The sequence below is a fragment of the Babylonia areolata genome, chromosome 35 (genome assembly GCF_041734735.1).
Source record: "Babylonia areolata isolate BAREFJ2019XMU chromosome 35, ASM4173473v1, whole genome shotgun sequence".
Classification (NCBI taxonomy): domain Eukaryota; kingdom Metazoa; phylum Mollusca; class Gastropoda; order Neogastropoda; family Buccinidae; genus Babylonia; species Babylonia areolata.
In genome coordinates this window covers 19,414,566-19,431,444 of record NC_134910.1, presented here as the reverse complement: position 1 = coordinate 19,431,444, position 16,879 = coordinate 19,414,566, and the positions used below count along the sequence as shown (strand labels likewise).

General features: G+C 36.5%; 1 protein-coding gene across 1 annotated transcript; it reads right to left on the bottom strand.

Moving 5' to 3' along the window:
- Nucleotides 1–426: 426 nt before the first annotated feature.
- LOC143277914 (putative methyltransferase-like protein 24) lies at nucleotides 427–15,169 on the bottom strand. The gene is made up of 7 exons (XM_076582884.1): nucleotides 15,083–15,169; nucleotides 13,295–13,588; nucleotides 11,749–11,855; nucleotides 9,938–10,066; nucleotides 7,827–7,901; nucleotides 6,060–6,198; nucleotides 427–5,325 (listed from the first exon to the last, which is right to left on the bottom strand). The coding sequence occupies exons 2-7, from the start codon at nucleotides 13,481–13,483 to the stop codon at nucleotides 4,948–4,950; spliced, it is 1,017 nt and encodes a 338-aa protein (XP_076438999.1). The 5' UTR covers nucleotides 13,484–13,588; nucleotides 15,083–15,169; the 3' UTR covers nucleotides 427–4,947.
- Nucleotides 15,170–16,879: the final 1,710 nt, after the last annotated feature.

Genomic DNA, 16,879 nt, shown 5'->3' with positions numbered 1-16,879 from the left:
GTTGTTGGTGATGGATTATCAATGAGTTTTTTGTGCAAAGTGCATGTTGTCCTGTGCTTTCTTTGCAGGTTGGTTGATGAATTATGCATATTATCTGCATCAGTTTATGCATACATAACCCTGAGAAAGTTAACTTTTTTCGGGTGTGCACAAATTGTTGAATTTGTCAATGAATCATCCTGGAGATTTCACTGACCAGTGTAATTATCGCAGGCTCAGTGTTTCCAACTAACATGGATTTCACAGGCTTTGCTGATTTGTGTGTGTGTGGGTTTGTGTTTCTTAATATCATATCTCATCACAAACATGCATGCATTTGTTCACACACACACACATGTTCACACACACACACACACACACACACATGCTCACACACACACACATACACACATTCTCACACACGCAAAAAGCAAAAAATGCTTCTGTTCTGTCATGTTTTATTCTTGTATGATTATGATACACGTGTCACAAACACAACCTGCGCATAAAAGCCTTAAAAGCTTAACATTCTTAATCTGAACACACACTCCTTATTCATTCAAATAGATAATTGAATAATTTAATAATCACTTCTCTTTTTTTTTTCAGGAAAGAGAAAATGAAAAAGAATCAAAATGCATGACCTGTCATGGCACATCATGATTTTTTTCCCTATCTTCAAAAATAATAATATCTGTTTCAAACAAAGCTTCTACAATAACAAAGCAAATGAACTGAAATAAAAACAAACAGAAAGGAAAAGAACAGAACCCAGTCTTAACCCTTTCACCGCCAAGCTTGCATTTATGCACAGGCGTGGTAGAGGACCCATGTCACTGAAAGGTGACCATTCATTGGTCTGTTATCCATGAACCTACTGCTCATAATGTTCGGTGGTAGGGTAGACCATATTTTCTATACATCGCAGGGAGAATCCCCAGCTATTCTTAGCCACTGTCTTTTCTGTGTTTATACCACAAGGGAATTTTGTACTCCAAACTGATGGGCAGTGAAAGGGTTAATTACAGCCAGAATTTGTGTCCACACTAAAAAAATAAAACAATAGAGAACTTGTCCACTGGGCTGAATGTGCATAAAATGTGTATTTCTTTTCTTTCTTTCTTTTAAAATTTTGTGCCAGCACATTCAGTTGATGTACTAAAGCATGCCACTGATGACATTATTCCCAAAATCTTCTCTTTTTTTTTATAATATATATCAGGATAACTTACTGGTGCGGTGTCATACATCACAACAAAAATGTGCCATGAATGGTCAGTTTATGGTTTCACTAACCAGTCAATGATATGTTTTTTTTCTGATAGGTTTTATGTTTGAATATTTGTTTCTTTGTTTTAAATAAGGTCATGATCCACTCTTAAAAATTGAAAGAAACTGGGACAAACATATTCTTGACTGTCAAATTTTCCAGGAAAAAAAACAACAACCTCTCTCTCTCTCTCTCACACACACACACACACACACACACACACACACACACAGCTTTTAATACATTTCAATTTCCTCAAACAATTTTTTTCTCTGATAGCCTCATTTTCAGTCTAAAAGGAATCATTTTTCTTCCTCTAGAAAACATAACATTGAGAAATAGAACTTTATTAGTCATGTCCGTTTTCATGATAAAAAGACTGAGATCTAGGATGAATATCAAGTTAAATGGGTATGATACAGTTTGTAATCAAATATGTTGTGTATACTTTGGAATGTTACAATTATCAAATATTAATAAAACAAACCAACACATGAAGACAAATACATCACAAGATATTCATTACTTAAATGTTCTTCCAATGTGCCACAAAACATTTAAAAACTCTGGTGAATAAAATTTCATGACATGGTAAATGGGTTTCCAACAAACAAAAAGAAAACATTTTACTGGAATTGCTTCATTTATTTACACTTGTTGTCACAGAATAGGGTAAAATACTTTAAATTCTCCATGTGCACACAGTTGATTAAATATAACAGGCTGCAAATTATTGCCATGGCCAAGTGGCGCTAGACTTCTGAGACTATTCTAAGAGTTTGTGAAACCCATCACTCAAATCATGACAGTGTCTGGCAGGTAAGGGAGGAGATTTTTTTTCAGATATGGTTGTTGTTTTGTCTTTTTCCAATCTCTCAGGTTTAAGTGTCCAGACCAGTCAGTGCCTTAACCTCCTTAATGTGTACATACATGACCATAAGAGCAAATACATACATTTAAGACTCTTCGATACATTCCATGTTTGGAGATTATGGAAATACATTCATACCCAGAATATGCACATCTCAAAAAGCATAGCATTGCTACTGATATCAAATGACAGGATAAAACGGTCATGTACATACTGGCGTTAGTAAGATTTTTTAACTTGTGAACTACCACTTTTCACTTTTGAACAAAACAACAACAACAACAACAACAAAAAACACCTTTATTATCAATATACGCACACATCCTTTGCAGTTTATTTCATGCCTTTAAATTATTTCTTCATTCATTTCTGTCAGTCTTCATCAATTTACTTATTTACATTCCTTTCTTTTTCTTCCTTTTTCAAACTCATCAATTGTCACAAGCAAATAATCACAATCTTTCTATTTATAGAAATCTGAACCATAGAATAGAATAATTATGTCTTTATTACCAAGTGTACCAGAGTCACAAGGAATATTGTGTTCAGAATAAGCTCATTATAATATCATTTTAAAAAGTGGAACGCGGGAAGACAACACACACACACACACACACACACATACACATACATACACACACACACACACACAAAATAGCATTTCCACTTGTATAATCACTTAAAGATGCAGAGAATATTGGATGCAGCCAATTACTACTGATGAAAAAACAGGACAAAGGACAGGACAAAAGCCCTGGATGCAAATATGATTCAAGCTTTCTTTTGACTACAGGACCAAGATTCATTTCATTACCTCAACAGTTGGTCATAGGTCAGCAGCATGCAGACACTCGCAAAATTATGATATAGAAGACGGCAGCACAACCATGGTATGATTAACTCAATAATCAGGTCACAGGTTTCCATGAAAACATCTCTTCATCATTATTATCAACGTAAAATAGAAAAGTCCATATAAGTGTGATTTTTTTCCAACAGTAAAGTCATGGTATGTTTGTGAAATATCTGTAAAGTCATAATCAACAGCATGGTTTGTAAGTAAATAACTGTTAAATCATTTCTGGCATGGTTTGTATGTAAATATCTGTTAAATTATGTTCTATGCCATGAATATACGTCTCTGTATGTTGATGATAACATCATGGTTTATCTGTAAATATGTTAGAAAATCATGTACCTGTAAACACCCCCATATTCAGCTCATGTCACAATAAAAATATCCACCTGATCCCAGCTTATATTCATTTACTAAAATAACATTGTCATGATTTGCATGAAAACACGTCAAAATATGGTCTGTTAACAAAACAATCATTTAGGAATATGTTTACCTATCAGATCATGGTCTCTCCATAAATTTATCATATAAATTATCACAATGCATAGGGAAAGAAAGTCATGGAGGTAAACAATAACCTATTTGTAAACACTGGTTCGTTAGACAAAATGAATCATCCACAATGTCATAGGGGGTTTTTTCTGAAAAACAAACAAACATAGGTACTTTCCCAGGGCTTTGTTATAAAAATTCATGGACTATAAATGATGTTGTTCCAATGTTAACAGGAAAACTCAAGTAACAAATTTGATATTGGCATAAAAGAAAGTAATGCAAGGAAAATAACCTAAGCAGCAAGCAAGCAGTGTGAGGTCATCTGCTCCCCTTTGCCACCCTGACTTGCGCCCTCATTTTTTTTTTACAGTCAACATGTTTTTTTGAAAAACCCAGGACTTTCCCTTAACTCTTTTGGCCTGTGCAGTTTTCCAGCTCTTTTTAAGCCCTGGAAAAGGACCTTCCATTTTCTTTCAGAAAAATATCACACTGTGCAAAAAAAACCCAAAAAAAACAACAACAAAAAAACTGTATAAAAAAGGAATGTGAATACTTCTTAAACAAACACACACATCAACAGACACACAAACCATACACACATCAATGTTTTCAATATTAAAGAAAAAAGACTATTACATCTAATAAGTAAAATTCAAGCATACAGATTCAAACGTGCTAAATGCGTTGACAGCCACCCTATAAATACACACAAATATTTGCACATTGTTCATATGTGTATGCATGCATGCCTGCACACATGATATGCATGTGTACATGTTGGTGCATGAGTATGTATGTATGTGCATGCACTTTACAAAAACCAAAAGCACTTACATTTACACCTCCTTTCAAAATGAAGCTCAAGTTAAATACAGTCCTGCAAAAAATACATTTACCTACTTTTATAGGTTTTTCACGGAAAGATAAAAGCCATCCTCAAATTCCACAAAACATAGCAGCTTCCAAAAATACCAAACTGCAGCCCCCCCCCCCCCCAATCTCACATCGACTCTGGCAGAACAGTTAAAACAATAAATGTCAGAAAAAGAATGAATTTAAAAATAAAAAAAGTACTTTTCCTTCACATTGGTTCTGTAAATCTCCTCCACAATAATATCAGTTCCAGAAATCTAAACACACATTTGTTCGAACAATATCTTTAACTATAGATCTCCCCCAACCTCAAGCCATCTGTGTGTGTGTACATGGGTGTGATGCATGTGTGAGAGAGAGAGAGAGAGAGGAGGGTTAGGTGGAAGAGGGGGGTTAAAAGTGATGTTACGCTGTTTGAAAATGTTTCTGTTGTTGTTGTGAATATGCATCTTTAATGCTTTTTATATTCCTGTACATTATTCATGCTACAAGCATTTTTATAAGCTCTTAGATCAGCAGGGCAAGCAATATATAAATGCACATTATTGTTTTCATTTTGAAAAAATCACCCTCCTTTCCCCACAGAATAATCTGTGTGTGTCAGTGGAACAGTTTAGAATCCTTATGATGCTCAATCATGTCAGTTTTATTCACCAGGTTCATGTTCAAGTAGTGAAGTTCATAGCAACACGACCGAGACATTCCTGTGATGTTTGATTTGTAATCGCCGAATGGATTCCTCCGATAATTGAACTTCCTAAAGTTAAACTTCTCCTCTAAGGGTCGAAGAAGCTTGTACATCTTGACAAAATCTTTCTTCTTGGTCGGCATATTGATGTTAGAAACCCTAAACAGTTCCCTGGTGTGCATTTCAAACCCAAATTGCTGAACATTACGCAGAGATTCTTCCTCATAGATGGTTTTCAAAACGTCCCACTCGGAATATTCAATGTCGATTTTCACATAGTTGATCAGACGCTGTAACAGACAAACAATAAATAATGATAACAGTGTAACACATTCATAATGATTACAGTTAACACCAAAAATGCGAGACACATATCAGGTAGTACCTGTTCTGATCCAACATACGTAGGACACAATCTACAAAGCCCTGCACTGATGACAACAATCACTTAGTCATGGAGCACAATTGAGGCACAGTCTCTTCTAGAGTGGAGACCGCCACAACCCTGTACAATGACAGTCCCACCATGAATCTGCCAAAACCAAAGACCTTGACAAGAACTCATCCCAAGCATGGAAGTGGATAGGGATCTAAACTGAGGTCAGCATGAGAGTAATACTTCATTTATCCCTCTTGGAGTAAATCAAAAACAAACTAAAGAATAATGAAGCTACACATTTAAGAAACGAGTACAGTGAACGCATGGATGGAAATGACTGATTTCTGTTTTACTAAAAAGTTTACGGCCAGGGCACATGGGCTGCTTAACCAAAGTGCATGTCTTAATACCAGAACAAAGTAAAAGCAAAAAAAAAATCATTAAAAGTAAAATAAAGACAAAAACAAACAAACAAACAAACAATTTTCATAATGCCAATGCGGAAATATGTATAATACATTAGTACTCTCACCTGTATGAACATCATCAGCGAGCCTGTTTACCTTTCATCTCATGATCTGTCTGTTCAATTACTCATCAACCAACTAATCTATCCACCTGATTATCCATCCATCTATAACTTACCCCTTCCAGTCCCTCCTCACGAATCAGGGTACCCAGTGTCTTCAGTTTCCACCCGGCCGTGTTCACCATGTTTTTAGGACCTATGCCAATCCTCTTGAACTCGATCAGGGAGCTTCTCTTGTTGCTCATTTCTACAATGCTACATGATAATAAAAACAAAGAGATATATACGGCAATTTGATTAAATTAAGACAATTTCATACATCATCTGACAAGAGAAAATTGAAGTTTTGAACTGCTTCGTTAATAAAAGAACAAGAGGCAAAGCCTTCAAGACTCACTTGTGCTTCGCACTTTATCCAGTCAAGGGATCATGAGGAGAAAAAAAAAGATATTTAAAAAATCGTTGAAAAGTGCTCTGTATCAAATATGATATTTAAAATAAGATTCAAAGATGAAAAAAAAAGGGGGTCTGCAAGCGGGATCAAACCATGCATGTTCAGTTCCAAAGCAAGCAGACTAATCCCCACTACTGCGACGCATCTGGCGTCATTCAACTAAATTTAATACTTAAAAGAATATTGACCTTTTCTTTCTCGTGTGACAAATAGATATGATTGTAGAGAACGTAATAACGCAAATTAAATCATGTTTTTTGTGTGTTTTATTATATCTCAATTGTTCTTTTATTTCAGCAGTAAAGGAGACTTTGCTATCCCTTGAAGCACAAGCAACACAAGGTAAATCTCTAGATCTGCATGAACCAGTCGAGGCCTACAACGAGCTGAAAGAGACGATTGATTCAATTTTTTTTTTATGTTCATTCCAGTTAATTCAGTGTCTACTCTAGAATATTTATATGCAGTAAACATGTTGATGGTGTAGTTAGTATCACTGCATGTGTTCTGTCCAGAATTTGTATTTCTTTCCTTTTAATTGTGAACAAGAAAAACGAGGACATGTCTTCGAAGACAACCTACCTGCTAGCAGGCCTAACTCAGTGGGAAACAGTTTTTAGAACTTTCGGATTTCGGAACAAACCTCAACGAAATAAACCATTAATGAGTCAGAAAAAACTGCTTAATTTGGGAGACTTACAACATTTACTGGTATGACTGTGAAGATTTTTTTTCATACTATGTTCAAGTTAAATTTCATATTGGCAGACAAAGTGTTTCCACAGAAAATGGCAATGTTAAAGTTTACCACAAACACACAGACACACACACACAGACAATCGAACACCTGGTTGAAACATACTCACTTTGCTTACACAAGTGACTCAAAAATAGGCAGTGATTTCATCCAACTGAGACAAACTCACACATTATACTACAGGATAAAACTGAACACCTTCATTACTAAATTTAGCACAGATATTAAACACCTTTATCTACAACCTAATTCTGGCAACCACAAAATCTTTTTTTTTTATTCTAAGAGCACTCTTGAATGTTACCAAAATTTTTAAAAAATCAAGATGTCTGCTGATATTGCATTGCGTACTGATGAACAGTTCCAAAGCACATTTGTTACAGTTGACAGATGTTATCAATTTTTGTTGTTGTTTTTTTATTCTGCAAACATTTCTCCCCTTCCCCCTCAACCCCCACCCCTCAACACACACAGACACACATGAATATACTCACTATCACCCGCTTTCCCCTCCGCCCCCTAATCTTCTATCACTGGAAGTGGAAAGATGTGAAATTGAAGACTACCATTACAAGATTATAAGAATAAGAAAAAAAAAAAATCAATACATGGAAATGTTTTGCTGCAGCAGAAAAAGCAAGAAACAATATATGTGAAGAAGACCTGCATTACCTGGGGTCATAGGCCAACACTTTGCAGCCATATATCTTGGCGACAGAATCGTCAAACTGCCAGTCCCTCCCAATCCTGTCAGAAAGAGGGGAAAGCTTGACAGGTACTGATCATTGTATGACGTCCTCTGTGTGTGTGTGTGTTCTTTTTTACTTTAAAAAACTGTTCATTTTGCAAAACAATATGAAAAAATATATACAGCCATTCATATATCTACTCCTCTACTCATACATCCATTCATATATATCTATCCATATGTGACAGATATGCTTAAAGTTAAACACACACATGCACACACGCATGCACTCAGGCACACACACACACACACACACACACACACACACACACACTCACTCACTCACTCACTCACTCACATAGTTTTGGACCAAATGAAGATCAAAAAAGAAAAATCATTATCACAACTCTGGACACACCAGATGTTAATCCTTCACTCTCATTAGCTGACTTTATGGATAGTGAGTTTTTACTTTTTAATTATTCCAGAATTGGTTGTATCAGTTACAGATGTAGGAAAAGGCTACACAGAAAAGTCATTATCATAATTCCGAACATAAAGCCAACACATCATGAGTTTATGTATACACCAGCTGGTAATTTAGTTGGGCCAAAACCAAAGTGAGAGCTGTATGATCAATGGTTTCTCCACTGCAATGGGAAGTCATTTACAGCTTAGTCTTTTGTGAAGGACTATGACTCTTAAACCAGGAGGCAAGATTGCAGTAGCTCTTAGTGCTGCAACCTTGGGGATTAACTGGCCTTTGGGAACTATTTCAACACCAACTGTCCTAAAACCCTCTTGGCTGAAACAGTGGGGATGTAACTTGGGCAAGTCATTCAGATGAGATGATAAACCATGGTCCCATGTGCAGCATGCATTTAGCACATGTAAAAAGAACCCATCATATGGTAACTAAAGGGTTGTCCCTGGCAAAATCCTGTAGAAAAATCCACTTCCATAGGAAAACAAATTGCAAGCAGAAAAAAAAAAAATTTTAAAAAAAAGGGTGGCACTGTCAGTGTAGCGACGCACTTTCCCTGGGGAGAGGAGCCCAAATTTCACACTGAGAAATTTGTTGTGACAAAAACAGTAATACAAATACACTGCACTATAATTAAGTTCTAGCCCAGATAGTCAGGACAGCAGTTGCCTCCTCTGTTGTTCTGATGGTCATAGTCGGGCATGACTGACTATCATGTAAAAAAAAAAAAAAATTGGGGTCCACTCAAGAACAATGTATAACAACATTATAATGCAGATCACATACACACATGTACAAAAACTCATAAACAACATGCACATTCACTTTCTTTCAAACATGCATGCACACAAACATTTCTTCTGATATCACATTTGTGAAAAGATATTAAATGAAAGTAGTAATACTACAACAGCTACTATAACATCTACTACTGCTGCTACTACTGGTACTTCTGCACACACACACACACACACACACACACACACACAAAGTGTGGTTGCCTAAATGGAGGGATTAAAAACAGTCACACATGTAAAAGCCCAATCACAGATCTATACAAGTGAACAGAGGAATTGCAGCCTACAAACACAGACAGAAAGAAACACTGACCCAAACAACAAGACAACACACGAATACAGCCAGAAAGAAACACTGACCAAAACAACATGACAACACACGAATACAGCCAGAAACACTGACCCAAACAACAAGACAACACACGAATACAGCCAGAAAGAAACACTGACCCAAACAACATGACAACACACGAATACAGTCAGAAAGAAACACTGACCCAAACAACATGACAACACACGAATACAGTCAGAAAGAAACACTGACCCAAACGACATGACAACACACGGATACAGCCAGAAAGAAACATTGACCCAAACAACATGACAACACACGAATACAGCCAGAAAGAAACACTGACCCAAACGACATGACAACACACGAATACAGACAGAAACACTGACCCAAACGACATGACAACACACGAATACAGCCAGAAAGAAACACTGACCCAAACGACATGACAACACACGAATACAGACAGAAACACTGACCCAAACGACATGACAACACACGAATACAGACAGAAACACTGACCCAAACGACATGACAACACACGGTCGGAGGAGAGAGAAAGGGGGAGACAAGCAGACGTTCCACCCTCCATCGTGCGGATGACCCAGCCGCATATCGTTGTTGCATCGTACGTCTTTGTTCTCCAGGTATCTGAAATTCACACACAGCTTCCATCACTGTTTGATGCACACAACAGCTGAGTGGTGAAAGGACTAGACTGAGGGTTCCAAGTTCAATTCCCTGTCATGGGTCCAGGTATGTTAAAGTGTCGAGCTTTTTCTGATCTCCCAGGTCAATAGATATACAGATCCACTAGAGTCTGAACTCCATTCTTGTGTATACGCATGCAGAAGATCATGCACAGATTAAAGATTGTGTAATCCGTTTACAATTTGAATATCAAGAGGACAGTTTATATCTCATATAATGTTGTTTTTTCAAGAAGCATGAATTCTGTGTGTGTGTGTGTGTGTGTGTGTTGAGTGAGTGTGTGAGTGTGTGAGTGTATGTGGTGTGTGTGCATGTGCATGCAAATGTGAGAAACAGTGTATGGATGTCCATACAAATATAGAAGTGTACATATATTCTTGGCATAAAAATATAGTTTAAACTAGTTACATTTAGAATAAAACTTGATTAGGATGAGACCTGAAATATCCCAGACTTCATATGCATCAAATCCTCAAATTAAGAAAGTTAGAATTAAAACCTCATCCTGCATACATTTATTGATTTTAAATGTTAACACTATGAGATATATCCATCACTTGTATGCTTTAGGTTGTTTACAAATGCACTTGTGTAAATGACATACATGTAGTGCTGTACACAAGCACTCCAGGTCAATCTGAATCCTGATAATGATATGCCATTACATACTCTGAGCACTGAGACATGCAAGAAAATATCCATTAACTACATGACAGTCAGACATTACATCAAATGAATTTGAATATTATGCTTGCTGAATCTGAATATATATATATATATATATATATATATATATATATATATATATTAGAGTTTAACATTTAGGCTCAGAACTTAAAACTGCCTAACCCAAACATTTGAAGTAAAAAAATTTTTTTAAATGTGCATACTTAATTAGCTCAAAACCTAAAACTGACTAAACTTAAACTCAAAACCTAAAAGTGCCTAACTTAAAATGCTCAAAACCTTAAACTGCCTAAATATAAACAGCTCAAAAGCTAAAACTGCCTAAAAAAAAAAATCTTTTTATAAAAACCTAAAACTATTCAATAACCTGAATAAGTACTCATAATGCATGAACCAGATTCAAAAACTCAAACTGCCTAAACCTGAAGAAAAAAAAACCCAAATTATCTACATGTAAGTAAAATCAAAACAATTGTCCACGCTTAAGATCAAAACTTCAAATAGCCAAACTTAGCAAGGCTCAAAACAACAAACTGTCAAAACATAGGATCAACTGCCTAAACTTATATATGGTCAGAATCTCAAATTGGCTAAACATTATAAGTATCAAAATCTTGAACTGTCAAAAATAGAACTGAGATAAATTCTTCAAACTGTCTAAACTTAAACACTGCTCAAAGCAAGAAACTTCTAAAAATTGACACCAAACTGCTGCCTTCACTAGGTCAGGTTCATAACCTCAAACTTCCTAAACACAATTAGGATCAAAACCTCAAACTTAACAAGGTTCAAAACAGCAAACTGCTGAAAATTACTACAAACTGCTGAAATATCTTGATTAGGATCAAATCCTCAAACTGCCTTAACTTAAAAGGGCTCAAAGCAACAAACTGCTGAGACAAATTATTCAGGATGAAAACCACAAAAGGCCTCACTTGAAGAAGTTGTGCTCAGCTTCAGTCTCTGTCATGTTCATCAGGACCCGGGGCTGTGGCAAGGTCTTCACGTGGATCTGGGGGATGAACAGTGGTTTGGGCGGATCCTGAAAAAGAGACTCTGACCACAACCAATCTCAATACGACTCCACACCAAACCTGATGCATACACAAACTTACACCACCAGTATTTTACCAGTTCGTATGGGATAATAAACCAAATAAATGACAAGATTTAAAGAAAACACTCTGTACAGATTGCTGAAATGGAGGTATAGGTATTCCAAATATAGAAAAATGTATGCAAGATATTGAAAATATAGAAAAATGTATGCAACACTTTCTTTTATCACATAGGCAATAAAAATATACACAGAAGCACCTAACAGAAGAATACTCTGAAACCATTATGTCCAAAAACAAATCTAATTGATACTTACAGTCCAAAAAGATTTCTGAGGTCCAAATGTAAAAATTCTTGAAACATGTAAATGATACATTCATTTCATTCTTATAATTCCACGAAACATGTCAGACTGACATAAGATGCAAGCACTCACATTTGTGCAGTTTGATTTTACTTGTATTGTTCTAATCATCTTCATTTAACATGACTTTTTAAACATTGTTAATCATGCAGAAATAGTAGTTTATGCAGCTACCAGTACCAGTATCAAGAAGAAATAGCCACTGATGTTACTACCATCCTCCTCAGTATCATCATTACTACTGTATTTGAAAAATACTGAAACATGTATCAATAACAGAAATATTGTTGCAATAGAAGTTTTGTTTATGATAAAAAGATCATCATCCTCATTATCATTATTATCATTACCATAGTTCCGATTTCTTCAAAATATGTGTATGTTACAAAAAGATATTTTTGCTGGCACAGGTAACTTACTAAAAATAACTGTTCAAGCATATGAACTCAACGGCCTTATTAATTTGAATATCATTACCACAAGTTAAGTCCTTGCAATAAATATTAAGTATTCTGTTTTTCTTATTAACATTCATACATTTGAATTATGAAACATACACATAATTGACATAATCTTGCAAGATTGACGCCACATACGTCAAGAGCAATCTCTGACCCAGATACTGTGAAACCTGCAATGTACTGTATTGTATTCTACTGTACTGTGTTGTATTGAAATTTGCATTGTGTATTTCTTTTTTGTCACAACAGATTTCTCTGAGTGAAATTCTCACTGCTCTCCCTGGGGACAACATGTCACCAGAATACATCACCACCTATATTTGTTACTGTTTTTTTCTGTCTGCAAGTGTACAATGTGATTGTTTAACTATCAAAACGAATTCTTCTAAAGAATTTTTCCAAGGACAACCCTCTGTTTTTTGTGGGTTATTTTATATTATATGCATTAAGAGCATGCTGCACATGGTATCTTGGTTTATCATCTCATCTGAATGATAACTATTCAATCAATACTGATTTCATGGAAATTTTAGTTTTTCTATGTTTCTGTGGACTTAATGCTGTGTTCAATATGTGACCAAAAAAAATTCCACTAACCTTTGGCTTAACTGTTGCTATTGGCAGACCAAGGCCAGCCATCTCAACGTCCATTTGAGGCAATGTGTCCATTGAAACAGACATCCTCTTCTTGGACAGGTCTGTGTACAGGAACACATAGACCACGAGGAACACAAAAATGATGGTGGTACACAGATACACACACTGCCGTGTTCGCAGACGACGCATGTTGGACTTGGAGACGACGGAGCCTTGATCTGCAGTTGTGAATTCTGTACTCTTTGATTCACTGAGAGCAATGGTGAAGTTTCACCACTGGTTGAAAAATGTGGACTGTAACAAGAAATTGTAAAAAAGATTTAAGTGAAAGTATATCATTAACAATAAAAGCAACGATAACATCAATAAATGATAATAATAATACAACAAAAATAATAACAATAATCTTATTATCAACATCATTAAATTTGAAAAAAAATAATATAAAAAAATGAAAATAATAGGAATATGAATATATTTGTTTACTTTTATTTAATTAAATAATAGCAATCTTAAAATCAATTAAAAAAAAATATAATAAAAAAATACTGAGAAAAACACATTGTCAGAGGTAATTTTCTCTTCAGACCTCTCATTCCAATCACTTTTCAACACTCTCAACTCAACAGATTCTTTAAATCTGACTGAATTGTTTTTCCCACCAGTTGGGTCTGGTTGACTCAAATACAACAGGAATGAGATAAAGTTGGGAAAGATTACGCCACCAGCTGTGCATTATTCATTTGTTTATTTCCAAGACAGTGGAGTTGTTTTTTCGTCTGCAGGACAGGGATGCTGACGGAAGAGTGTCATGTTTTCTCGTTGTTTTTTGTTTTGTTTTTTGTGCTTTCCCCTTAAAGCTCTCTAGGGAAACCTGCATGACTGATTGCATGTGTGTGTGTGTGTGTGTGTGTGTGTGTGTGTGTGCTGTGTGCTGTATGTATGTATACAGTGTGTGTGTGTGTGTGTGTGTGTGTGTGTGTGTGTGTGTGTGTGTGTGTGTCTGACAGTGTCTGTCTGTCTGTCTACCTGACAGTATGTAATACATTTTCTCTTCTTTCTTATTTCATTTTATAGCAGTGTGTGTGTGTGTGTGTGTGTGTGTGTGTGTGTGTGTGTGTCTGTGTGAACATATGTGTCTGTGTGAGAGAAAGGAGTGTGTGTTTGTTTGTGTGTGTGTGTGTGTGTGTGTGTGTGTGTGTGTGTGTGTGTGTGTGAGTGCCCGTGTGTGTGTATATGTGAGTGGTTATAAATAACTGCTTTGGTTTTAATAAGCACTTAATATCACTAAATAAATATGTCTTGGGAATTTTGACCCTGAAACTGATGATAACCTACAGTACAACACATGTGTATATATATTTATACATGTATAATATATTTACCCCTCTCTCTCTATGTCTGTGTCTCGTTCAGTCGTCTATATGTCGATGTGAGCAATAAAAGCGAGAGAGAGAAACCGAGACTAATTCAGGCAACGCAAAGGAATCGACAATGTCCAATCTCCGAACTCTTCCAACGTCAAACGATTCCAAGTCCAGTAACTCACAACTCCAGGTACTCGAGTCTCTGACCAGTCCAACCCGTTTTCAAAAAGCAAGTTTGTTGACATTTCGTCTTAGTGCGTCTGTTTCTACTTCAAACAACTGTCGAAGCCTGAATTACTTTCACGTTGTCAGCAAATGCTGATTCTGTCCATTCCAAAACACTTGACTGTACCTATGTAATTTTTTTTTTTAATCTTTATCTAAAACATACAAAAGATAATAAACCGTGGGAGAAACTCACACGCATCATGGAACGGGTGACAAAGTTGGGCATTTCGCCTTTCGCACACTGCGCAAAGCAACTAGTGCCACAGAGTGACCGCCCTTTGAGGAAGGGGAAGCACTCCGAATGAAAAAAAATGAAGGTCATCAAAGTTGCGAAAGCAAAAGTACAAAATAACCATGTCTCCCCCTACTGATCTATTTTTAGATCGGTGGTTATACACCCCCACTTCAACCCGCCAGGCCCCAACCCACACCCCAAATCTCATCCTCCACCTTCAGCTCATTTGCCCATTCCCTCTTCTTCTTCTTTTTTTTTTTTTATTTAATCAAAAACTATGTTTAAGATATCCTTTGTACAAAAAAAATAATGAAGGAAAAAAATCGTTGACGCAATGGAGCTGAAACATAAGTGGTCACCGTTTTGTCAGGTTTTGTTGTTGTTGTTTTTGGGTTTGGTTGTTTTCTTGTGGGGGGAGGGCCGGGGGGGAGCATAGGGGTGAGGGGTGGGGGGTCATCAGAAGATTTACTAATGGGCTGTGATGTTTACGTTACAGATGTATACAAATGCAACACAAACATTTACTGATTTTAGTACAGGGTCAAATACTCAGTTTCACTTAATACTGTCATCTTCTTTTTGTGTTTTCCTACTCTGATTTGCCTGACATGGGACTGATATAAAGAAATAATTACAGATGCACATCGATATTAAGTCAGCAGTTTGAACTGAAAGAATATACCTACCTTATTATTTGAGGCCATGCATAGAGCATCCTCTACAACACACCTTAGTGTGGTTTTCCGCCATACAAACGGATAAAGAATCAAAGCGGGTCCCCGTAGGCCTCCTACGGCCATAGCCCGAGAATCCTCTCATCTCATCAAGTTTCGCCGCATTTAACCTTCCTTGATGCAACTTGACGACTTGAGTTAGGTGCCTTTCCCGATGACAGAGCTAGCACCATGCCGAAACAGGGCCTCGAACCCTGACCACTGCTAAATACTGGACTCGGAATCCAACACTGGGTTAACCGATTCTACCATTAAAATCGACCTATTATTTTCTCAGTGAAAAAAAACACACACAAAAGAATACTGTTTAAACTTAAATCCTTGGTTTCTGCTATTCGTAGCTCTCTTTATTAATGTTTTGTCTGTTGATACGGTTTTTTTTAATTGATTTGTTGTTGTTTTTTGTTTGTATTATGAGTGAAATAGTACTTGTCAATGTGTATATTAAGTGATTGTACGAATGAGCTTACTTCTTGTTTTTGACATCACTCTTTTTGTATTTATTGGATATGTGTAAAGGATGAACGAACGTAATGTTTCAATGCCCCCTGGGGCACACGAAATAAACTCCTTGCCTTGCCTTGCCTTGCCTCCACCCTGCGTGGTCCTCGTGAGAAGAGAGTGACTTCTTTCACTGACGAAAGCCATGCTTCACCCCATTGACTTTCTCTTTGTGGTTTAAATACCATAGCAGTGAGGACCTAATGAAAGAAAGGAGGATGAAGAAGAAAAAGTACGTGTATCGCTCGATTTTCTTTCTTTAAACACACACACACACACACACACACACACACACACACACACACACACACACACACACACACACACACACACAAGAAGAAGAAAAAGAAAAGAAACATGCCAACCTTTCTCATTCACCATGCAACTTTAAGATAGGTTACATCAAGCTCAGTGATTAAATATATTGCATGCGTAACAAGCCGTCGTGGCGTAGTGGTTAGCCGCTGACAACTGTATTGGAGGATTCAAGTTAGTCAAGTTTAGACAGTGTGCACTGTGG